Genomic DNA, 18,306 nt, shown 5'->3' on the forward strand with positions numbered 1-18,306 from the left:
GTTCGCTTTTTTTGAGGCCGCTGCACATTGTGCCGCCTGCTTCATTGTGTTATCCACCAATACCCCCAGATCTTTTTCTTGGTTGCTTTCCCCGAGTACCCTCCCTCCCATCGTATAGCTGTACATGGAGTTCCCCTTCCCTATGTGCAAGACCTTACATTTCTCCACATTGAAGCTCATCTGCCATTTTTTTGCCCACTCACTCAGTTTGTTCAGGTCGCTCTGCAATTCTTTGCATTCCTCAACAGTTCTGGCCCTGCTGGAGAGTTTTGTGTCATCCGCGAACTTGATAACTTCGCACTTTGTCCCCGTTTCTAGATCATTAATAAATATATTGAACAGCAATGATCCCAGCACTGACCCTTGCGGAACACCACTTGTGACCCCTATCCAGTCAGAATAGTGCCCCTTTACTCCTACCCTCTGTTTCCTGTCCGCCAGCCAATTTTTGATCCATCTGTACACGTTCCCTTCCACCCCATGACTCCACAGTTTCTTCAGTAAGCGTTCATGGGGCACCTTGTCGAAGGCTTTTTGGAAATCTAGATATATAATGTCTACTGGGTCACCTTGGTCCAATTGCTTACTTATCCCCTCAAAGAAATGCAGTAGATTTGTCTGGCATGATCGGCCTTTACAGAAACCATGCTGGCTTGATCTCATCAGATTATTTTTTTCTATATGCTCATTGATACCTTCCCTGATCATTGATTCGACCATCTTCCCCGGAACAGAGGTTAAGCTTACCGGTCTGTAGTTTCCCAGGTCGCCTCTCGATCCTTTTTTGAAGATCGGTGTAACATTCGCTATCTTCCAGTCCTCCGGGATTACCCCTGTTCTCAAGGACAGGTTGCAAATATGCTGCAGTAACTCTGCTGTTTCATCTCTGAGCTCTTTCAGTATTCTCGGGTGGATCCCGTCTGGGCCCGGAGCTTTGTCCGTTCTTAATCTATCTATCTGCCTGAGAACGTCTTCGAGGCTTACCTCCATGCATGATAATTTCCCTTCTTGGTCTCCCCTGAAGATTTTTTCCGGTTCTGGCACACTGGATGTGTCCTCTATTGTAAAGACCGACGAGAAGAACTTGTTTAGCCTACCAGCCACCTCTTTTTCCTCTTTCACCACTCCCTTCCGGTCACCCTCATCCAGAGGCCCCACCTCCTCCCTCGCTGGCTGTTTCCCCTTCACATATCGGAAAAATGGTTTGAAATTTCTTGCTTCCTTTGCTAGTCTCTCCTCATACTCTTTCTTGGCTTTCCTGACTACTCGGTGACATTCTTTTTGTTGCTTCCTGTGCTCTCTCCAGTTTCCTTCAGTTTTGTCCTTTTTCCACTTCCGAAATGATTTTTTCTTGTCTCCTATCACTTTCTTTACTTCACTGGTTATCCATGCAGGGTCCTTTGTCTGAATCTTCTTGGAACCTTTCCTAAATCTTGGTATATATAGGTTTTGTGCCTTGTTTACTTTGTCCTTGAATAGGGACCAGGCTTGCTCCACAGTCCGAGTTTCCTTGGAGCTGTTTTTGAGCTTCTTTCTCATCATTTGTCTCATGGCATCATAGTTCCCTTTCTTGAAGTTAAATGTTGTTGCCTTGGTTCTCTTTCCCATAGGTAGTCCTACTTGTACTTTGAACTGAATCATGTTGTGGTCACTGGTTCCTAGTGGTCCTATGATCTCCACATCCTTCGCGGGGCCTTTCAGCCCATTGAGGATCAGATCCAGAGTCGCTGATCCTCTCGTTGGTGCCTCGACTAGTTGTTCCATGAAGCAGTCCTGGACTGCTTCCAGGAACTCCGTTTCCCTTGCACATTTTGAATTTCCAAGACACCACTCTATCCCAGGATAGTTGAAATCTCCCATAACTATGGTGTTTGGGTTCTTGCATTCCCTTCTCAGCTCGGCTACCATTTCTGTATCTTCAGCTTCAGTTTGCCCAGGTGGACGGTAGAACAGTCCCATCTTTATCTCGGATCCGTTGCTTCCTAGTACTTTGATCCACAATGACTCCAGTTGGGCATTTGTCTCTGCTGTGTCCACAGTGGTTGAGTGGATGGTATCCCTTATGTATAGTGCTATTCCTCCCCCCTTCTGGTACGTCCTGTCTTTTCGGTAGAGTTTGTATCCTGGCAGTACTATGTCTCATTTGTTTTCCTCGTTCCACCATGTTTCCGTGATCCCTATGATGTCTAGTTTCTCCTTATTGGCCATGACTTCTAGTTCCCCCATTTTGTTCTTTAGGCTACTTGCATTTGTATACATGCAGTTCAAGTCTTGGCATTTTCCCTTCCTTTCTATTTTACCTTGCATTTCATGCTTCATTCTGTCCCCTTCCTGGCCTGTCAACTCCTGAGTATTGTCTCTTTTGTCCTCTCTTTGTGGTAGATTCCTATTGCCTTCCCCTTGTGGCGTGTTCCTATTGTCCTCCTCTTGTTCTTTCTCATCATCCAATCCCGTTTTGACTTCCCCTTCCAGTATGTTCATCCTTTCCCCCTCTCGCTTCATCTGACTCCCTTGTTTGCTCATAGTCTGTTGCTTGCCACTTGTGTCTTCCCCAAAATCTTTCCCCTCAGTACTCTCACTGGGTACTGTTTCCCGAACCATCGATACCAGGTCGACTGTCGGCTTTCCCCTTCTACTTAGTTTAAAGCTTGCTCTATCGCTCTTCTGACGTTATTTGCTAGTTGTCTAGTTCCCGCCTTGCTCAGGTGTAGACCATCCTTCTTGAAAAGCTTGTTCTTTCCCCAGAACGTTGTCCAGTTCCTCACGAAGAGAAATCCCTCTTCCTCACACCATTTTCTCATCCATGCGTTAATTGATTGTAGCTCCGTCTGCCTCTTCGTTTCTGCCCTTGGTACTGGCAGGATCTCTGAGAAGGCTATCCTCTGGGTCCTCATCTTCATTTTCCTTCCTAAGATCTTGAATTGTTCAGTCAGTGCATTCTTACTGTATTCCCTCCTGGTGACATCGTTCGTCCCGACGTGGACTATCACTGCTGTCTCTTCCGTCTCTGCTCCTTCCAGGATTCTCTCAATCTTGTCAACGATGTCCTTTGTTCTTGCTCCTGGGAGACAGGTCACTAGCCGATCCTCTCTCCCTCCTGCTATGTGACTGTCAACGTGCCTCAGGATTGAGTCTCCCACCAGGATTGCAGATTTCCCTTCTTTCAGCCTCCGTGTGCCTCCGTGTCGGTCGCAGGTCTGTGTCCTTGGTGTTCTTTGTTTCTTCCAGCAAGGTTCCTCCGTGGGTATCCTCTACCTTGGTGTCAGATGTTTCTTGTCCTCTGCTCTGTGTGTCTTCCTCATTTCCGTGCTCCTGTTCTTCCACTCTCCTGTAGGCATCCTCGATGAACCTCTCGAGCTCCCTGACTTGTTCCTCGATGCACTCCTCTCGCATGGGGTCTTCGGCTATCTGGAAGGGGGCTTCGGAGATGTAGAGTCCCTCCAGCTCCTGGATCCTGAGCTTCAGTCGACTGACTTCGCTCTTCAAGCTTTCCAGTTCCTGGCATCGTCCGCACACATATGACTGCTGCCCGGAGGGGAGGTAGACATACATGTGGCAGTCCGTGCAGTACACTGGGAAGCTCATCCTTCGGGTTCCTTCCGCTTCCATATTTGTCCGCTCTCTAGGAGTCCTGTTGCTCTTTGCTAGTGTGTTCACTCCTGTGCCTGGCTCTTCCTTACCTTCTTCGTCTTTCGCTTCCTTTTACTTATGCGCTTGTGCTATTTGCCCCTTGCTTACCCTCTGTGGCAGCCTTTTCCTTTAGCTCGTGTTTTCTCTTGAGTCCGCCTTTTCTTGTCCTGCTGAGCTTGTTACTGCTGTCTCTGTGTATGCGTGTGTGCTACCTTCTTAGCCTGCTTCTACCCTGTCTTCAGTGCCTTCTTGCCTGTCGTTCCTTTGATGTGTGGTCCTTCCTGGGCCTATGCCTTCCTTCTTTTCTGTGTTTGCTTCCCTTTTACTTGTGTGTGTGCGTGTATGTGTATACTTCCTTACCTTGCTGTCTTCCTTTCTTGGAGTCCTTGGAAGTAGTGACCTGGCCTGCCCTTCTTGAGGCCCTTCGCAAAGGCGCTCTCGCCGCGCGCCGAACGGCTGGGCGCCGTTGGCTCCCCTCCTCTTAAGGGTGAGTCCGGCCTCTGGCTCCGCTGGTGACGCGGTGCGGGTGGGCGGAGCTTACTCTCGCCGCTGCCCGCCCTCGCCGCCACTACCTTCTCTGTCTCAGCCCTCCTTCTTCCTCCCGGCTACCTCTCTCCGCCGCTGCAACAAGCCTCCACGAGCCAAATATATTCTAATAATAATAAGCTTATGCTCATTATGACAGGGGTTGCCATACAGCAAATTATGAAAAACTGGAAAAATTGAGATTGGCTGAATTATAATTGTTGGTGGAATTCGTTATACCAAATCTTTAAAATGGAGCAGATAATAGCCATTCAGCAGGGGCATTTTAAGAAATTTAGGGGTGTTTGGGAGCCATTAGCAAAATATTGTACAGAATGAATATTATTTTTTTCCCGTGAATATTATTTTTTCCCTTTGTTCATACACATCTAGGGTGGGGAGGAGGGGGAGATACGTTATGTTTTCTTATGCTTAAGACCAATTGTTGGGTATAAAGGGGGAGAGGGATATTTGATGTGAATTAGATTTTGATGGAATATTAAGTGATGTTAAAGTGTAAAGTGATTGTATCTTATGTTGCACTTATTGAAAGTTTTAAAAATGAATAAAGAATTTAAAAAAAAAAGAGAGAAAGATCTTTTTCTCTCTTTACAAATAAGAGCTCTATAAACTTAAATTTTAAATTTCTCTTTACAAATAGGAGCTAGAGATGAGCTACTATGTATTTTTAAAGACAATAATTAGGTTTTAACCTGCTAACCATGAGTGCTATGGTAAATGCTAAGGTCTTTTTTCTTCCAATTATATTGTATTTAATACATCTTTAAAAGCTTTGTAAAACCCATTTAAGTAGGAGGCTTTCTAACAAGTGGACCAACCTCAGAATCCCATTGAGCTGCCTGATAAGACAATTGTTGATTTATAAATCTTAATTGAGAGCAACCTTTAAGTGCAGGGAATTTGAAAAAAAGATGTATTACGCAAAGAACAACTCCGGGGAGCCAATAAAAACTGGTCCAACAAATAATTAGGTTTTAGATCATGTAGTACAGTGATGTTGATGATCCTCCTCCATTGTAATCCCAGGGGAAAATGAAAGACAATGATACGGATGATCTGTCTCCTCTTGATTAAAGTGTTTAAAGTGTATATGGATGTTGTGTTGGAGGTCACCAATGAAAGGGGGATGTACTGGAGCATTTAAAATGTGTATATGAAAGTGTTTAAAGTTGGTTTGGATGACAAAAGTGTTTAATATGAAAGTGTTTAAAGTGTGTATGATATGTAGGCTAAGTGTTTTCATAAAAGTTTAAAGAGTGGAAGGAGCTTTCTCTAAGTGGGTAGGGGTTCTGATTGGGGAGAGGGATAGTATTAAGACTGCAACAAATGTGTTGTTAATATGGATAATGTGAGGGAAAGTGAGATTTGGTGTGTGAATCTCCCCTGCCTAGGCAAACATTAGCAGTCTGCATTTTAGGGCTGCCTAGGTTGAAAGGTGGTTGGAGCAATGTGGACTGCATACCAGTAGCTCTGGATTGGAGTTGCTTCATGAAACTTTATATGCACTGTCACTGAACAGTAAACATCTTGCAAAAAGGCAGTTGGGAAATGTGCAGTGCATAAGACCCCAGGCAGGGCTTGGTTCTCTCTGCATGGTGGATTCACATTAATATGTGAGTAACATCAACGGAGGTTTCTTAAACTCCTGCTTTGGGCGGGAGATTGTGTTTTGGGATACCTCTTGTATAAGATCAGAATCCTAGTAACACAGGAGATCTTACAGTTAGGAGATATTTACAACATTTATGCCAACTTTACTGAAATGGACTCTGTACATAGTTTGCTATTTTAACCTGCAACTGCACTATTATAAGAAGCATCTCTCTCCCGTTTGGAGGGAAGGAATAAAGTTGGAGTTCAGTTTGTTCATAATCGCCCATGTGGTCTGGCATTATTTAGAAGAGAGTGAGAAGAGTGCTTGCTATGGCTTGCCAGAAATGTCTGGTCCTGGATCACAAATATAAGTAAATCATAAGGGTTTCCAATCCAGCAGCCAGGGTAACCAAAGGGGTTCCTCCTTACAATTATAAATTGAGGTTGAAATCATATAAATATTTTCAAATAAATAAAAGTTCTCCCATCCAAGTACTAACCAGGCCTGACCCTGCTTAGCTTCCGAGATCAGTCGAGATCGGGCGTATTCAGGGTGGTATGTTGTTGATTTCAATTATGTGTGATATTTTAGAGTGTGGTACTCTGCTCCATGTATTTTTTGTTCTTGCATTTCATGTGCAATTGTTCTGTACTGTTTGGAGTGTTCTTCAATAAAAGCTTTTCAATTAAAAAAACAACAACAAATAAATAAAAGTTTAAAGAGGTGAAAAAATGTTTAAACAAGATACCATCCAAATCAGGTGAAGGGGCATAATCGAAAGAAACGTCTGTCCGTTTTGGGCCTAAGTCGATAGTCGCCCAAAGTCAACAGTGTCTAAAGTCCATTCTCGAAAAATAAGTCCAAAATATTTTGTTTTTTCAAGAGTCGTCTAATTGTACGTCCAGCTGTTTGATCATTCAGACCTCTAAGTCGTCTATCTTTATACACCCCATTCTCAAAACTGCGTAGAAAAGGACCTTTTGGATGTGAGAGGGGCCAGCAAAGTGATGGACTGGACACCCAGACATGGCAACAGAGTAGTGGAGCACCTTACAGGGCACTGCTGCAAACTTCAAAAAAAGGGTGCCAAATAAAATTTCACCATAACTCTCTTATAGGTCATGGTGAGCCCTCCCCCCCACCCAAAACCTACTAGACCTACCTGTCTACCACCCTAATAGTCCTCACGGCTGCAGGTGGCACCTATATGGCAGTACAATAGGGTTTGGGGGGGTGCACATGTTCCACCATAAATGCAGTGGTTAAGAGTGGCTTATGGGCCTGGGTCCTCCTCTCTATGGTTCACTAGCCCACCCCCACACTACTTAAGCCACCTCTGTGCTGTTCTACTAGGCTTTGCTATGCCAGGTGCTGATGTTCTGGAGGCAGGTATTTTTTTTCCAATTTTTATGGTGGTGGTGGGGGTCAGTGATCACTGGGACAGTGGGTGGGGGTCTGTACTTTGTGTCTGCAGTGCTTATCTAGTCACTTTGGATACCTTTTTGAAACTTAGACCTGGTTTTACATGGCCTAAATCACAACGTACAAGTTCTGTCCAGACAGCCTCGTTAAACTTTCGGGTATACTTGCAGTACGACTAAGTTTAGATCAGCCTATGTCCCACCCAAATCCTACCCTCACCACTCCTCCGAAAATGCCCCTTTTAGCTCTAGTCATACAGCAGCACTGAAAAGGCCTAAGACTGGTCCAGGGGTGCTGGTACAGTGAAACCCCCTGGCATAGCAGTGTCAGAGTGCTAGAAAAGCCATTTTGGCCCCTTCCCAGTGCATCCGGGGAGGGGCCTGAGGCTCTGATTGGCCCTTAAACAACATGGGCCAATCAGGAGCATCTCTCCTGCTGCAGGGGGGGTTTGTTCACTTTGGCAGCAAGAGAGAGTGAGCATCTCTCCCGCTGCAGTGGGGGGGGGGGGGGGGGTGTTGCTTGGTAGCAGGAGAAATTGAATATCTCTCCCATTTTTTGATTTTTTGTTTTTGCATTTTTTTCTATGAATGTGCCCATTGCTATCACCAGCGATGGGCACATGCAAATTTAGTGAGTATTCACTACTCTCCGCCAACCTCATTTACATGAGCATTTTTTTTGAAGAATGACTTGCTTTTTTAAATTCGCCACCAGAACGGCTGCGATAGCAGCCTGTAATTTTCTAATGCGCTTTTTTAAGAATCTAGGCTTCAGTCAAATGCTAAAGGAGGGAGGAGATAGCATATTTCATTATGAGTACCTTGTTAAATTTTAGGAAGCCCTTCGTACTATGATTGATAATGATGGCTGTGGCTAGGTCAAAGTGTTACTGTGCTGATCTTTAACAGAACTCCTTCTAAGGGTTTGTGTCAATATATTAACAGCATACAATGCAGTATGATCAAATGAAAAATGGATTCAAAGTAGGCATCTAAAACTATGAAATAAAATCACAAAAAAAGCAAAGGAAAATAATAAATTATGTAAATTATCATTAACTAGCAGAATCTTGGGATTCACAGCCTAACAGGAAACAACAAAATCAAGAAATTAGTTAGGTTAGTGGGGTTTAAAAAAGGCTTGGATAATTTCCTAAACGAGAAATCCTTAGGCCATTATTGAAATGGCTTGGGGAAATCCACTGCTTATTCCTAGGATAAGCAGCATAGAATCTGTTTTGCTACTTGGGCTCTAGCTAGGTACTTGGGACCTGGGTTGGCCACTCTTAGAAACAGGATACTGGGCTTGATGGACCTTCTGTCTGTCCCAGTATGGCAATTCTTATGTTCTTACCTTCAAGAATATTTTGAATCTATAGATAGAATTGCTACTTGAGCCTCAAGGAGTTGTATGTGACATTAGCCTGCCTGATTTTACTCCAGGTTTTGATCCATAATCGCAGGGGCCAGAACTTCTGTGGGGGAAGTTTGATCAGCAGTCGCTGGGTGGTCTCTGCCTCTCATTGCTTTGAAAGTGAAAAGCCACATTTTGTTACAATTGGTAAGTAAATGCTTGCAGTACTATGTCTTTTTATACACTGTTCAGTCTTTTCTACCTTTTAAAGGGGAATTTCAACAAGTAAAGCAGCACAATCATTCTGCCCAATCCAATGGCTTTATTCAGGTTATTACCATTATGGTACCAAATCCATGAGTAAGAGTACCCATTTTGTACACAACAATAGTGATAGACTCTGCCACCCAAGATCAATCCTTTAATGTAAGGGCAATTAGGCAAAATTCACTATATTCTATAGCCTCAGTGTATACATTTTTTCTGATTCTATCATTATCCATTTGGGATGTGCAGTCATTTGAAATAATATAAGAAATGTCAATGACATATTGTATATAATTTCTATTATACATGCAGTGGATTAGGTCTGTACCCATTCTGCAATTTTGTGCTGGGGAGGAGCCTAAGGCCCTGATTGGCTCAGAAGCCTTGGACTCCTCCCTGACTCAATCACTCAGTGAGCAATTGAGTCGGGGCAAAGCCCTGACAGTAGTGACAGGAGAAGCAGCCTCCTGCCATTGCTGTCAGGGCTACTGCCGGTTAAATTTTTTTTTTTTTTTTTAATTGGGCAGATATTTTGCGTGATGCACAGGGAGGGTCCTAAGGCCCTGATTGGCCAGGCGCCTTGGGCTTCTCCATTGGGAGGGGCCTGAGACACCTGAGCCAATCAGGGACTTCCTTAGGGAGGAGTCTAAGGAAGTCCCTGATTGCCAGGGTAAATGGTAAAGCCAATTATACAAGTGCACAGGTACCCTTCCATTCTGGGGGAAGTATTGGTCTCACAGTACAGTACAGTACAGGTCAGCTCTAGGTACTACCAGTGCAGAGTAATTTTTTTTTGTTCCTCCCTGCTTGTGACATGAAAAAAGTAGTAATGCAAGTCTTCAGTTCCCCCAGATTGTGTGTGAACTCTGCTCCCTGCCATGAGAAGCAAGTAGTGTAAGTCCCACTTACCGTAGGGAATACAGGTGGCACCTTTCTGTCTTTTAGTTGCATAGCAGAAAATATTCGAGAAAGACTGACAATCCTTATTTCCCTGTCCTGGTATGGTGCCATCATGCAATGCGTTCCTCAGTTCTTCTTTTCCCACCCCAAAGGGAAAGGTACTACCTGAGCCACTGGCCGCCCATAACAATTACTTTTCTGCAAACTTGTCACTGTGAATTTGACCCATTTAACTCAGGCATTTGTATCTTCATAACCTGTCTCCAATTCTATAGTCTGTTTTACATCTTCTGTTTCCAGAACCTATACTATCTTTGGATCATTTTGAGGATCTGCAGGACAAGGAATAGGCACTGTGGATCAAATTGGAAAGAGGGAATGGTGAATATATTTACATTGGTGTGATATACAGGTCTCCTTCACAGACAGAAGAAGTTGATAGAGATTTAATAGTAGACATTCAGAATATATCTAAAAAAGGGGAAGTCTTGATAATAGGTGATTTTAACATGCCGGATGTTGATTGAGGTATCCCTATTGTGGAGTCTTCTAGAAGTAGGGAGATCCTGGATTCTCTACAAGGAAAAATGTTCCAGCAGTTGGTAATGGAATCCACGTGGGATAGGGTCATACTGGACTTAGTGCTTACAAACAGGGAAAGTGTTTCTGATGTTACAGTGGGTGATCATCTGGCATCCTGTGATTACTGCATGGTACGGTTTAATATTAAGATGGGTTTAGAGAGGGCTCATTCAAAAGCTAAGGTTCTAAACTTTAAAAAAATCTAACTTTGTTCAGATGGGGATTTACGTCAAGGAACTGTTGTGTGGGTGGGAATGTCTGAAAGGAGTGGAAATGCGGTGGGAAAAACTGAAAGGAGCAATTGTAAGGGCGACAAACCTTTTTGTGAGGCAAGTAAGTAAAAGTAAGAGGAAAAGAAGGCCACTTTGGTTCTCAAAAGTAGTAGCTGAGAAGGTATGGAATAAGAGGTTAGCTTTCATAAGCTACAAAAGATCGCAGAAAGAGGAAGACAGGCAAAAATATCTAGAAAAGTTAAGAGAGGCTGGTTGTATAAGTCAGGAAAGCAAAGATGCAAATGGAAGAAAAAATAGCTGACATGGTAAAACGGGGAGACAAGACATTTTTTTAGATATATTAGTGATAGGAAAAAATGCAAACGTGACATTGTGAGACTCAAAATTGAAGGGAAGGAATATGTAGAAGCTGATAAAGAAAAGGCTGAATTGCTTAACAAATATATCTGTTCTATGTTTATGGCTGAAGTGCTGGGAGCGGGACCGCAGAAAACAAACGTGAATATGGATGGAGGAGTAATAGACCCTAATCAATTTTCAGAGGGTTGTGTTCGTGAGGAGCTAGCTAAAATAAAGGTAGACAAAGCAATGGGGCCAGATGGTGTACATCCTAGGGTGCTGAAGGAACATAGGGAGGTTCTGGTAGCTCCGCTGACTGACTTTTTTTCAATGAGTCTCTAGAGTCGGGAGTGGTACCGGAGGAATGGAGAAGGGCGGATGTGGTCCCTTTCCATATAAGTGGAAGTAAGGAAGAAGTAGGGAATTACAGGCCGGTAAGTCTGACTTCTGTGGTAAGCAAATTAATGGAAATGCTTTTAAAACAGAGAATGGTCAAGTTTCTGGAATCCTGTGGATTGCAGGACTGGAGGCAACATGGATTCACTAGAGGTAGGTCTTCTCAGACAAATCTGATCAATTTCTTTGACCAGAGAATTGGATAGAGGATGTGCGCTAGATGTGGAGTATTTAGATTTAGCAAAGCCTTTGACAGAGTTCCACACAGATGTCTAATAAATAAACTGAGTGCCCTTGGGATGGGTCCCAAAATGACGGGCTGGGTCAGGAACTGGTTGAGTGGAAGGCGACAGAGGGTAGTGATCAATGGATATCGCTCTGAAGAAAAGAATGTTACCAGTGGTGTGCCTCAATATTCTGTTCTTAGGCCTATTCTTTTTAACATTTTTAAAACTATTGTACTTAATCTGGTGAAAGTGGGTAATAAATAATAATAAATATTCTATAAAGACTCCACTATTTTAGTTGAGAGCACTATCCCCACGGAAGAAAAACCCTCAGGTTTTATTTTAGGTAGAGCATGAATGCTCAAACCTCCTCCACCCACATCATTGGCAAAAAACTTCTGCAGGGGATGTGCAAGTGCCACAAACTATATTAGTGCAGGACTGAAATAGCTGTTGAGTCTAAGTCGTAAGAAACTAAGTGATATATAAATAAAAGCCGACGTTTCACGGTAAAAAAACGTTTCTTCAGGGCATGTAAACTTTCACTCTCCAATACGTTTCTGTGAAAATAAATATATAAATACGATCTGTGTCTAATTCATTCACCGCAGTGTTTGTTAAAAATCTCTTAATGAGTGTACTCACTGAGTTGTTTGCTCTTTCTCACCAGTGTCCTGTCGCTGCGGCCATTTCTCATTTGTAATTTAAAGAGAGCTTCACATATCAGATCAAACCACCATGATATTGCTGAAGGGTTGTTGGGTAAGATTTGCCTCTTTGTGGATGATACCAAAATCTGCAATAGAGTAGATACACCAGATGGTGTGAATAACATGAAGAAAGACCTGGCGAAGCTTGAAGAATGGTCTCAAATTTGGCAGCTAAAATTTAATGCTAAGAAATGCAAGGTCATGCATTTGGGTTGCAAAAACCAGAGGGACCTGTACAGTTTAGGGCCGGGGGTGTCCAACCTGTGGCCCAGGGAAGCCAAAAGGTTGGACACCCCTGGTTTAGGGGGTGAAGAACTTATGAGTGGGACTTGGGAGTGATTGTATGTGATGAACTTAAGGTGGCCAAACAGATTGAAATGGTGATGGCGAAAGCTAGAAGGATGCTAGGTTGCATAGGGAGAGGTATGGCCAGTAGGAAAAAGGAGGTATTGATGCCTCTATATAAGACTCTGGAGAGACCTCATTTAGAATATTGTGTACAATTCTGGAGGCCGTACCTTCAAAAAGATATAAAAAGGATGGAGTCGGTCCAGAGGAAGGCTACTAACATGGTGTGTGGTGTTTGTGATAAGGTGTATGGGGACACATTTAAATATCTCAATCTGTATACTTTGGAGGAAAGGCGGGAAAGGGGAGATATGTTTAAATACCTATGTAATATAAATGTGCATGAGTCGAGTCTCCTTCATTTGAAAGGAAACTCTGCAATGAGAGGGCATAGGATGAAGTTAAGAGGTGACAGGCTCCGGAGTAATCTGAGGAAACACTTTTTTACGGAAAGGGTGGTAGATGCGTGGAACAGTCTCCCGGAAGAGGTGGTGGAAATAGAGACTGTGTCTGAATTCAAGAGGGCCTGAGATAGGAATGTGGGATCTCTCAGAGAGAGAGAGAGATAATGGTTACTGTGGATGGGCAGACTAGATGGGCCATTTGCCCTTTATCTTCCATCATGTTTCTATTATATATATTGAGGCAAAAGAGGACGATTGTTAGTGTGGCCTGCTGTCTTACCTTTCTCCACTTTAATTCTAAAGCAACAGGCTAATGGACCTCTCCCAGAAACTAGAGCCCCCATCCCAAATAAAGTGTGATTTATACTATTTTCCTGTTTCTGTCCCTCAATGTGTTCTTTCTAAGAAGTCTGTTTGATTGTCATGCAAAGAGTATTGCATTGCTTACCCTCACCGTGAGGATTAAGATGTCCATTTACAATAGAAATGAACTAATATAATCTAATACTTGGCTTTATATACCGAGTCTTCATTCTAAGAAAGCTCGACCCGATTTACAATAGTTAACTTAAAAAAATATAAACCATAAAAGAAAAATTTTGAAAAGAATTAATTTCCAAAATGTTTAGCGAATAAAGTAGTTTTCAAAAGCTTACAAAAAAAATAGAAGAGAACCAGAGCTTCTTATAAGGAGTGGAAGATCGTTCCAAAGTTGAGAAAACTTAAAAATCAAAGATTGGCCAAAAATCTTAGTTCAAAGAGTTTTATGAAAAAGCAGTCGAGCGAGGTGAGGCTAATTAAGGCGAAGTCAGCCATGACAAAATAAGCCAGTCTAAAATCTTAACTCCTCTAATCCCTTTTCTGGAAGGGAGAGATAATTTATATTGTTGGTTGCCCCTTGCAAAAGAGAATCTGTACAGATTCCAAGATAAAGGAACTAGAGGAGTGAAGATAATAATAATAATAATGTTATTTCTTATATACCGCTGTACCGTGAAGTTCTAAGCGGTTTACAGTAGAAACAGAAGAAATGCAATAAGTAAGATTAATTAAGATGAAGAGAGAGTACTTAGAGTTCCCTGACTGTCCCAAAGGCTCACATTCTTGCTAAAGTACTTGAGAAAAATAAATTAGTTAGGTTATAAACATAGAGTAGAAGAAGGTAGGAAAACAGTTCCTAGGAAAATTAATTTTGAATACTTTATACATTATATATTGTTCAAGGTGGATTACAAATTATAGGAGATTTGGACATTACCAAAAGAATTGCGTAATAAAGATTATCTAGATAAATTACATAACAGTGATTCATGTACATTACATGGTGTGGTAGAGGATTCAATTATGAAAATTACATATCAGGGAATCAAGTGATAAGAGAATATAGTGGAGAATATCAGTATATACGGTTTACAGATTGGAAGTTACCTAATAATGACATAAGAAGTTTATTGGATAGTGTGGAAAATGTTTATATAGGAATCAGAGTATGTATGATAGGAAAGGTTCTAAGAATTGATTAATGTGTTATTCTATAGAGGGAGAGCTTGTGCATAAAGGGAGGATATTAGTTGGTAATGACGTGTTTTCTGAATAGAAATGTTTTGATTTCTTTTCGAAATACTTTGATGTCTGTTGTATTGATTATTAGTTTGGTGATTGTGGGGTCAATTTTTGCTGCCTGTGTCGCTAGAAGGCTGTCGTATAGTTTCTTAAGACGGGTTCCATTATTAGGTGGGAAGGTGAATAAGTTTTGAGTTCTTCTTGATCTGGATGAGAGGTAGCGGTTTAGGCGGTTGTTTAGGTAACAGGGGGCAGTTCCATGGGTTATCTTAAACAGCAGACAATAGAACTTGAATTGAGTTCTTGCTTTTATTGGAAGCCAGTGAGAGTCTATATAGGCGGGAGTGATGTGGTCAAATTTGCTGAGACAGTAGATGAGTCTGATGGCAGTGTTCTGAACCATAAAGAATTTTAAAAATAGCACAAGCACATTTAAACTGAACTCTAAAATAAACAGGAAGCCAATGGAGACTCTGAAGCAACGGTGTCACGTGATCGAACTTACGTTTCCCAAAAATCAGTTTTGCTGAAGTATTCTGGACCAGTTGTAACCTATAAAGGCAGATTTTTGTAATACTGAGGTAGAAGACATTACAGTAATCAAGCTGTGATAATATAATTGACTGAACTAAAATAGAAAAGTGATGGTGATGAAAGAGATGTCTGACCTTCCTCAGCATACGCAGACTTAAAACAGCATTTCTTAATCACAGAATTAATTTGTTCCTTGAAAGAAAACAAAGAGTCAAAGAGGACTCCCAGAATCTTAGCAGAAAACTCACTTTGTAAAGAAGATCCAGAAGCCAATGTTACAGAACTAGGAAGACAATCCAATTTTGGGCCAAGCCATAATAATTTGGTTTTAGATGCATTAAGTTTCATCCGGACAGACTGGGCCCATGCTTGAAGTTTAGAGATACAAAGATTTACTTTAGATACTAAATCAGAAGTGTTCAGATCTATCTCTATCAATATGAAAATATCATCCGCGTAAGTAAATAGAGTTCAGCTTAAAAATATTAAGGGTGGTCATATAAAGATTGAATAGAATTGGAGAGAGTGGAGAACCCTGAGGAACTCCACAAGAAGGCTGCCAAGAGTCAGAAGTATTACTTTCAAAATTCACTGAGTAAGAACGATATCAAAGGAATTTAGAAAACCAGTCCAAAACTACATGGTGAAGACCTATATCTGAGAGTAACTGAAGGAGAATATCGTGATGAACCACATCAGACACTGCAGATAGATCGAATTGAAGTAAAATAGAATAGTTATCTTGAAGATGACCTCCCTGATCCTACAGTAAGTCTGTGATTCCAAGCAGGACATTAAGTATCCAAGCACATATATTTATCGTCAGCATTGTACCTTTTTTATTTTTACATCCCCATAATCTATCAAGCTGCACACATCAAATTGTACCACCTGTAGATTGTTAATTTCTTTTACCTTAATTGTGAATTGAGTGGGCCCAGTATGTTTAAGGTGAACCTTTCTTGATTTTCATCTCTCTCTCTCAAAGAAGCAAAGTATTGAATCCTAACCCTATTAAATTAAAATGATTATTTCAATGACTGTAGTTTCTTCTCCCCACATTCCCAAGACCCATATATAAGGTGTGAGGGAATGTTAATGCAAATGGTGTTAAAAGAAATAAATCACAAGCAATATTTTAAAACCCAAAGTATAGCAGAATCAGAAATAGTGTCTGAAGAAATAGGAAACACCAAAGCAGAATTTAAAATGTCAAAGTTCAGAACCCCACAGTATATTGTGAGCACCTCTGCAGTCTTTAAGTGTTGGGGGGTTGGGGGGGAGGGGAGGGGGGTCCTCTAATTGCTGCACACGCCACTCGGCAGGAGCCTCTACTGATCCTTTGATCTGATGTAGTGGGTCCACCCTCTTTCTCTTGTCAGCCCTGCAGTCTCCGTAGTGAGTATGATCTGGAATGGTCCCTCCCACTCAGGCTGTAGCTTTGTTTCTCTTCTGAATCTGCCAAATCCAAGGGCGGTGTTTGAGCCAGAAAACCCTTTATATCTGAGTAGAGACAAAGATAAAGACAGCGCCAGTATATGCTTTTTAATGAACTGGTCCCCTGTTTCAAAACAATGGGAGCCCCCCAAGTGCCCATATATGGTAAGCCAAACAACATTTTAGGGGGGCACCCCTATATATTGTCTTGGAGCAGTTCTTATTCTCAGGAGTGCAAGAAGCAAGCACGTAGTCCAAGGCAATTTAGTTTCTAGAATCAATTTGGCTAATTGTTTCTTTCTTGTTTGATTCATCTGTTCCACCCATCCTGATGAGGGTGGATACCAGAGAGTATGAAACTCCCAGGATACTCCTAATCCCGTCATTATACCTTGGAGCACCTAGAAGTGAAATGAATTCCTTGATGTGAATCTATGTTCTCCACTATCCCATAGCGTGGAGTAATTTGTTCCAACACAATTTTAGCCACACCTGTTGCTGTGGCTGTACTCGTGAGGTAGGCCTCCACCCACCCAGTTAAATGGTCTACCAGTATTAGCATATATTTGAACCTACCCACTGGGGGTAGTTCAGTAAAATCTAGCTGAATGCTCTGAAATGGCCGCAGTTTTCAGTTGCCCCAGATTGTGTGTGAACTCTGCTCCCTGCCAGGAGAGGCAAGCGGTGTAATTCCCACTTACCATAGAGAACATAGGTGGCATCTTTCTGTCAGGGAACATTCCAGAAAGAGACTGACAATCCTTATTTCCCCATCCAGTAGGGTCCTGGTGCCATTATGCAGTTCATTCCTCAACTTCTTTTCCCACTCCAAAGGAAAAGGTACTACTTGAGCCACTGGCCATCCAGAGGCACATGCATAATAATTATTTTTGTGCAAACTTGTCACTGTGAATTTGACCCATTTAACCCAGGCATCTGTATCTTCATAACCTGTCTCCATTTCTATTGTCTGTTTTACATCTTCTATTTCCAGAACCTTAACTACCTTTCAGTGGTGTACCAAGGGGGGGAAGGGGGCAGCCTTAGGGGGGGTGCACAGCTGGACAGGTCCAGAAAATTTCTGGGCTGTGATGTCACTCAGCGGCAGCAGCGCCCTGCGACGGCACTCAGCAGCATCGGCAGCCCCCCTGCCTCGTGACAGCACTCAAGTTCGGCCTCCTTCTCCCGGCATCAGCAGAACTTCAGATCGGCAACAGGTGCTCAGTCAAAAGCTTCCCCTGACTCAGCTTCCTGTTTCCGCCCAGGCAGTTCAGTCAGGGGAAACTTTTGACTGAGCACCTGTTGCCGATCTGAAGTTCTGCTGATGCCGGGAGAAAGAGGCTGAACTTGAGTGCTATCATGGGGCAGGGGGGGGCGCCGATGTCGCTGAGTGCTGTCGTGGAGGGGAGGGTGCCAATGCCGCTCAGTGCCGTCGCGGGGGGGGCTTGCTGATCTTGTTGCCAAAATCGGAAAGGTGAGGAAGAAAAATGGGCCTGTGATGGATGGAGAGATTGAGAGAAGGGGACAGATGATGGAAGTGGGGGAAAGAGAGAGAAGGGGCAGATGATGGAAGTGGGGAGAAGGGGCAGATGATGGAAGTGGGGAGAAGGGACAGATGATGGAAGTGGGGGGAGAGTGAAGAGGGCAGATGATGGAAGTGGGGGAAGAGAGAAAGGGCAGATGATGGAAGTGGAGAGAAGGGAGAGAGAAAAGGGCAGAGGATGGAAGGAGGGGATAAATAAAAGGAGGGCACATGATGGGGGAAAAGGATTGAGTTAGGGAAATACTGGAAGGGGTGAGGGAAAGAGGTGGCGAGCTGTA

General features: G+C 42.7%; 1 protein-coding gene across 1 annotated transcript in view; it reads left to right on the forward strand.

Annotated features, from left to right (window-relative positions):
• The window catches only part of LOC117366428 (coagulation factor IX-like), a 128,364-nt gene that overhangs the window by 102,594 nt on the left and 7,464 nt on the right, over nucleotides 1-18,306 (forward strand). The window contains exon 7 of the mRNA XM_033957767.1: nucleotides 8,635-8,752. Within this exon, the coding sequence (XP_033813658.1) occupies nucleotides 8,635-8,752 (118 nt within the window). The remainder of the gene's footprint in view (nucleotides 1-8,634; nucleotides 8,753-18,306) is intronic.

Source organism: Geotrypetes seraphini, chromosome 9, assembly GCF_902459505.1.
Source record: "Geotrypetes seraphini chromosome 9, aGeoSer1.1, whole genome shotgun sequence".
NCBI classification, from domain to species: domain Eukaryota; kingdom Metazoa; phylum Chordata; class Amphibia; order Gymnophiona; family Dermophiidae; genus Geotrypetes; species Geotrypetes seraphini.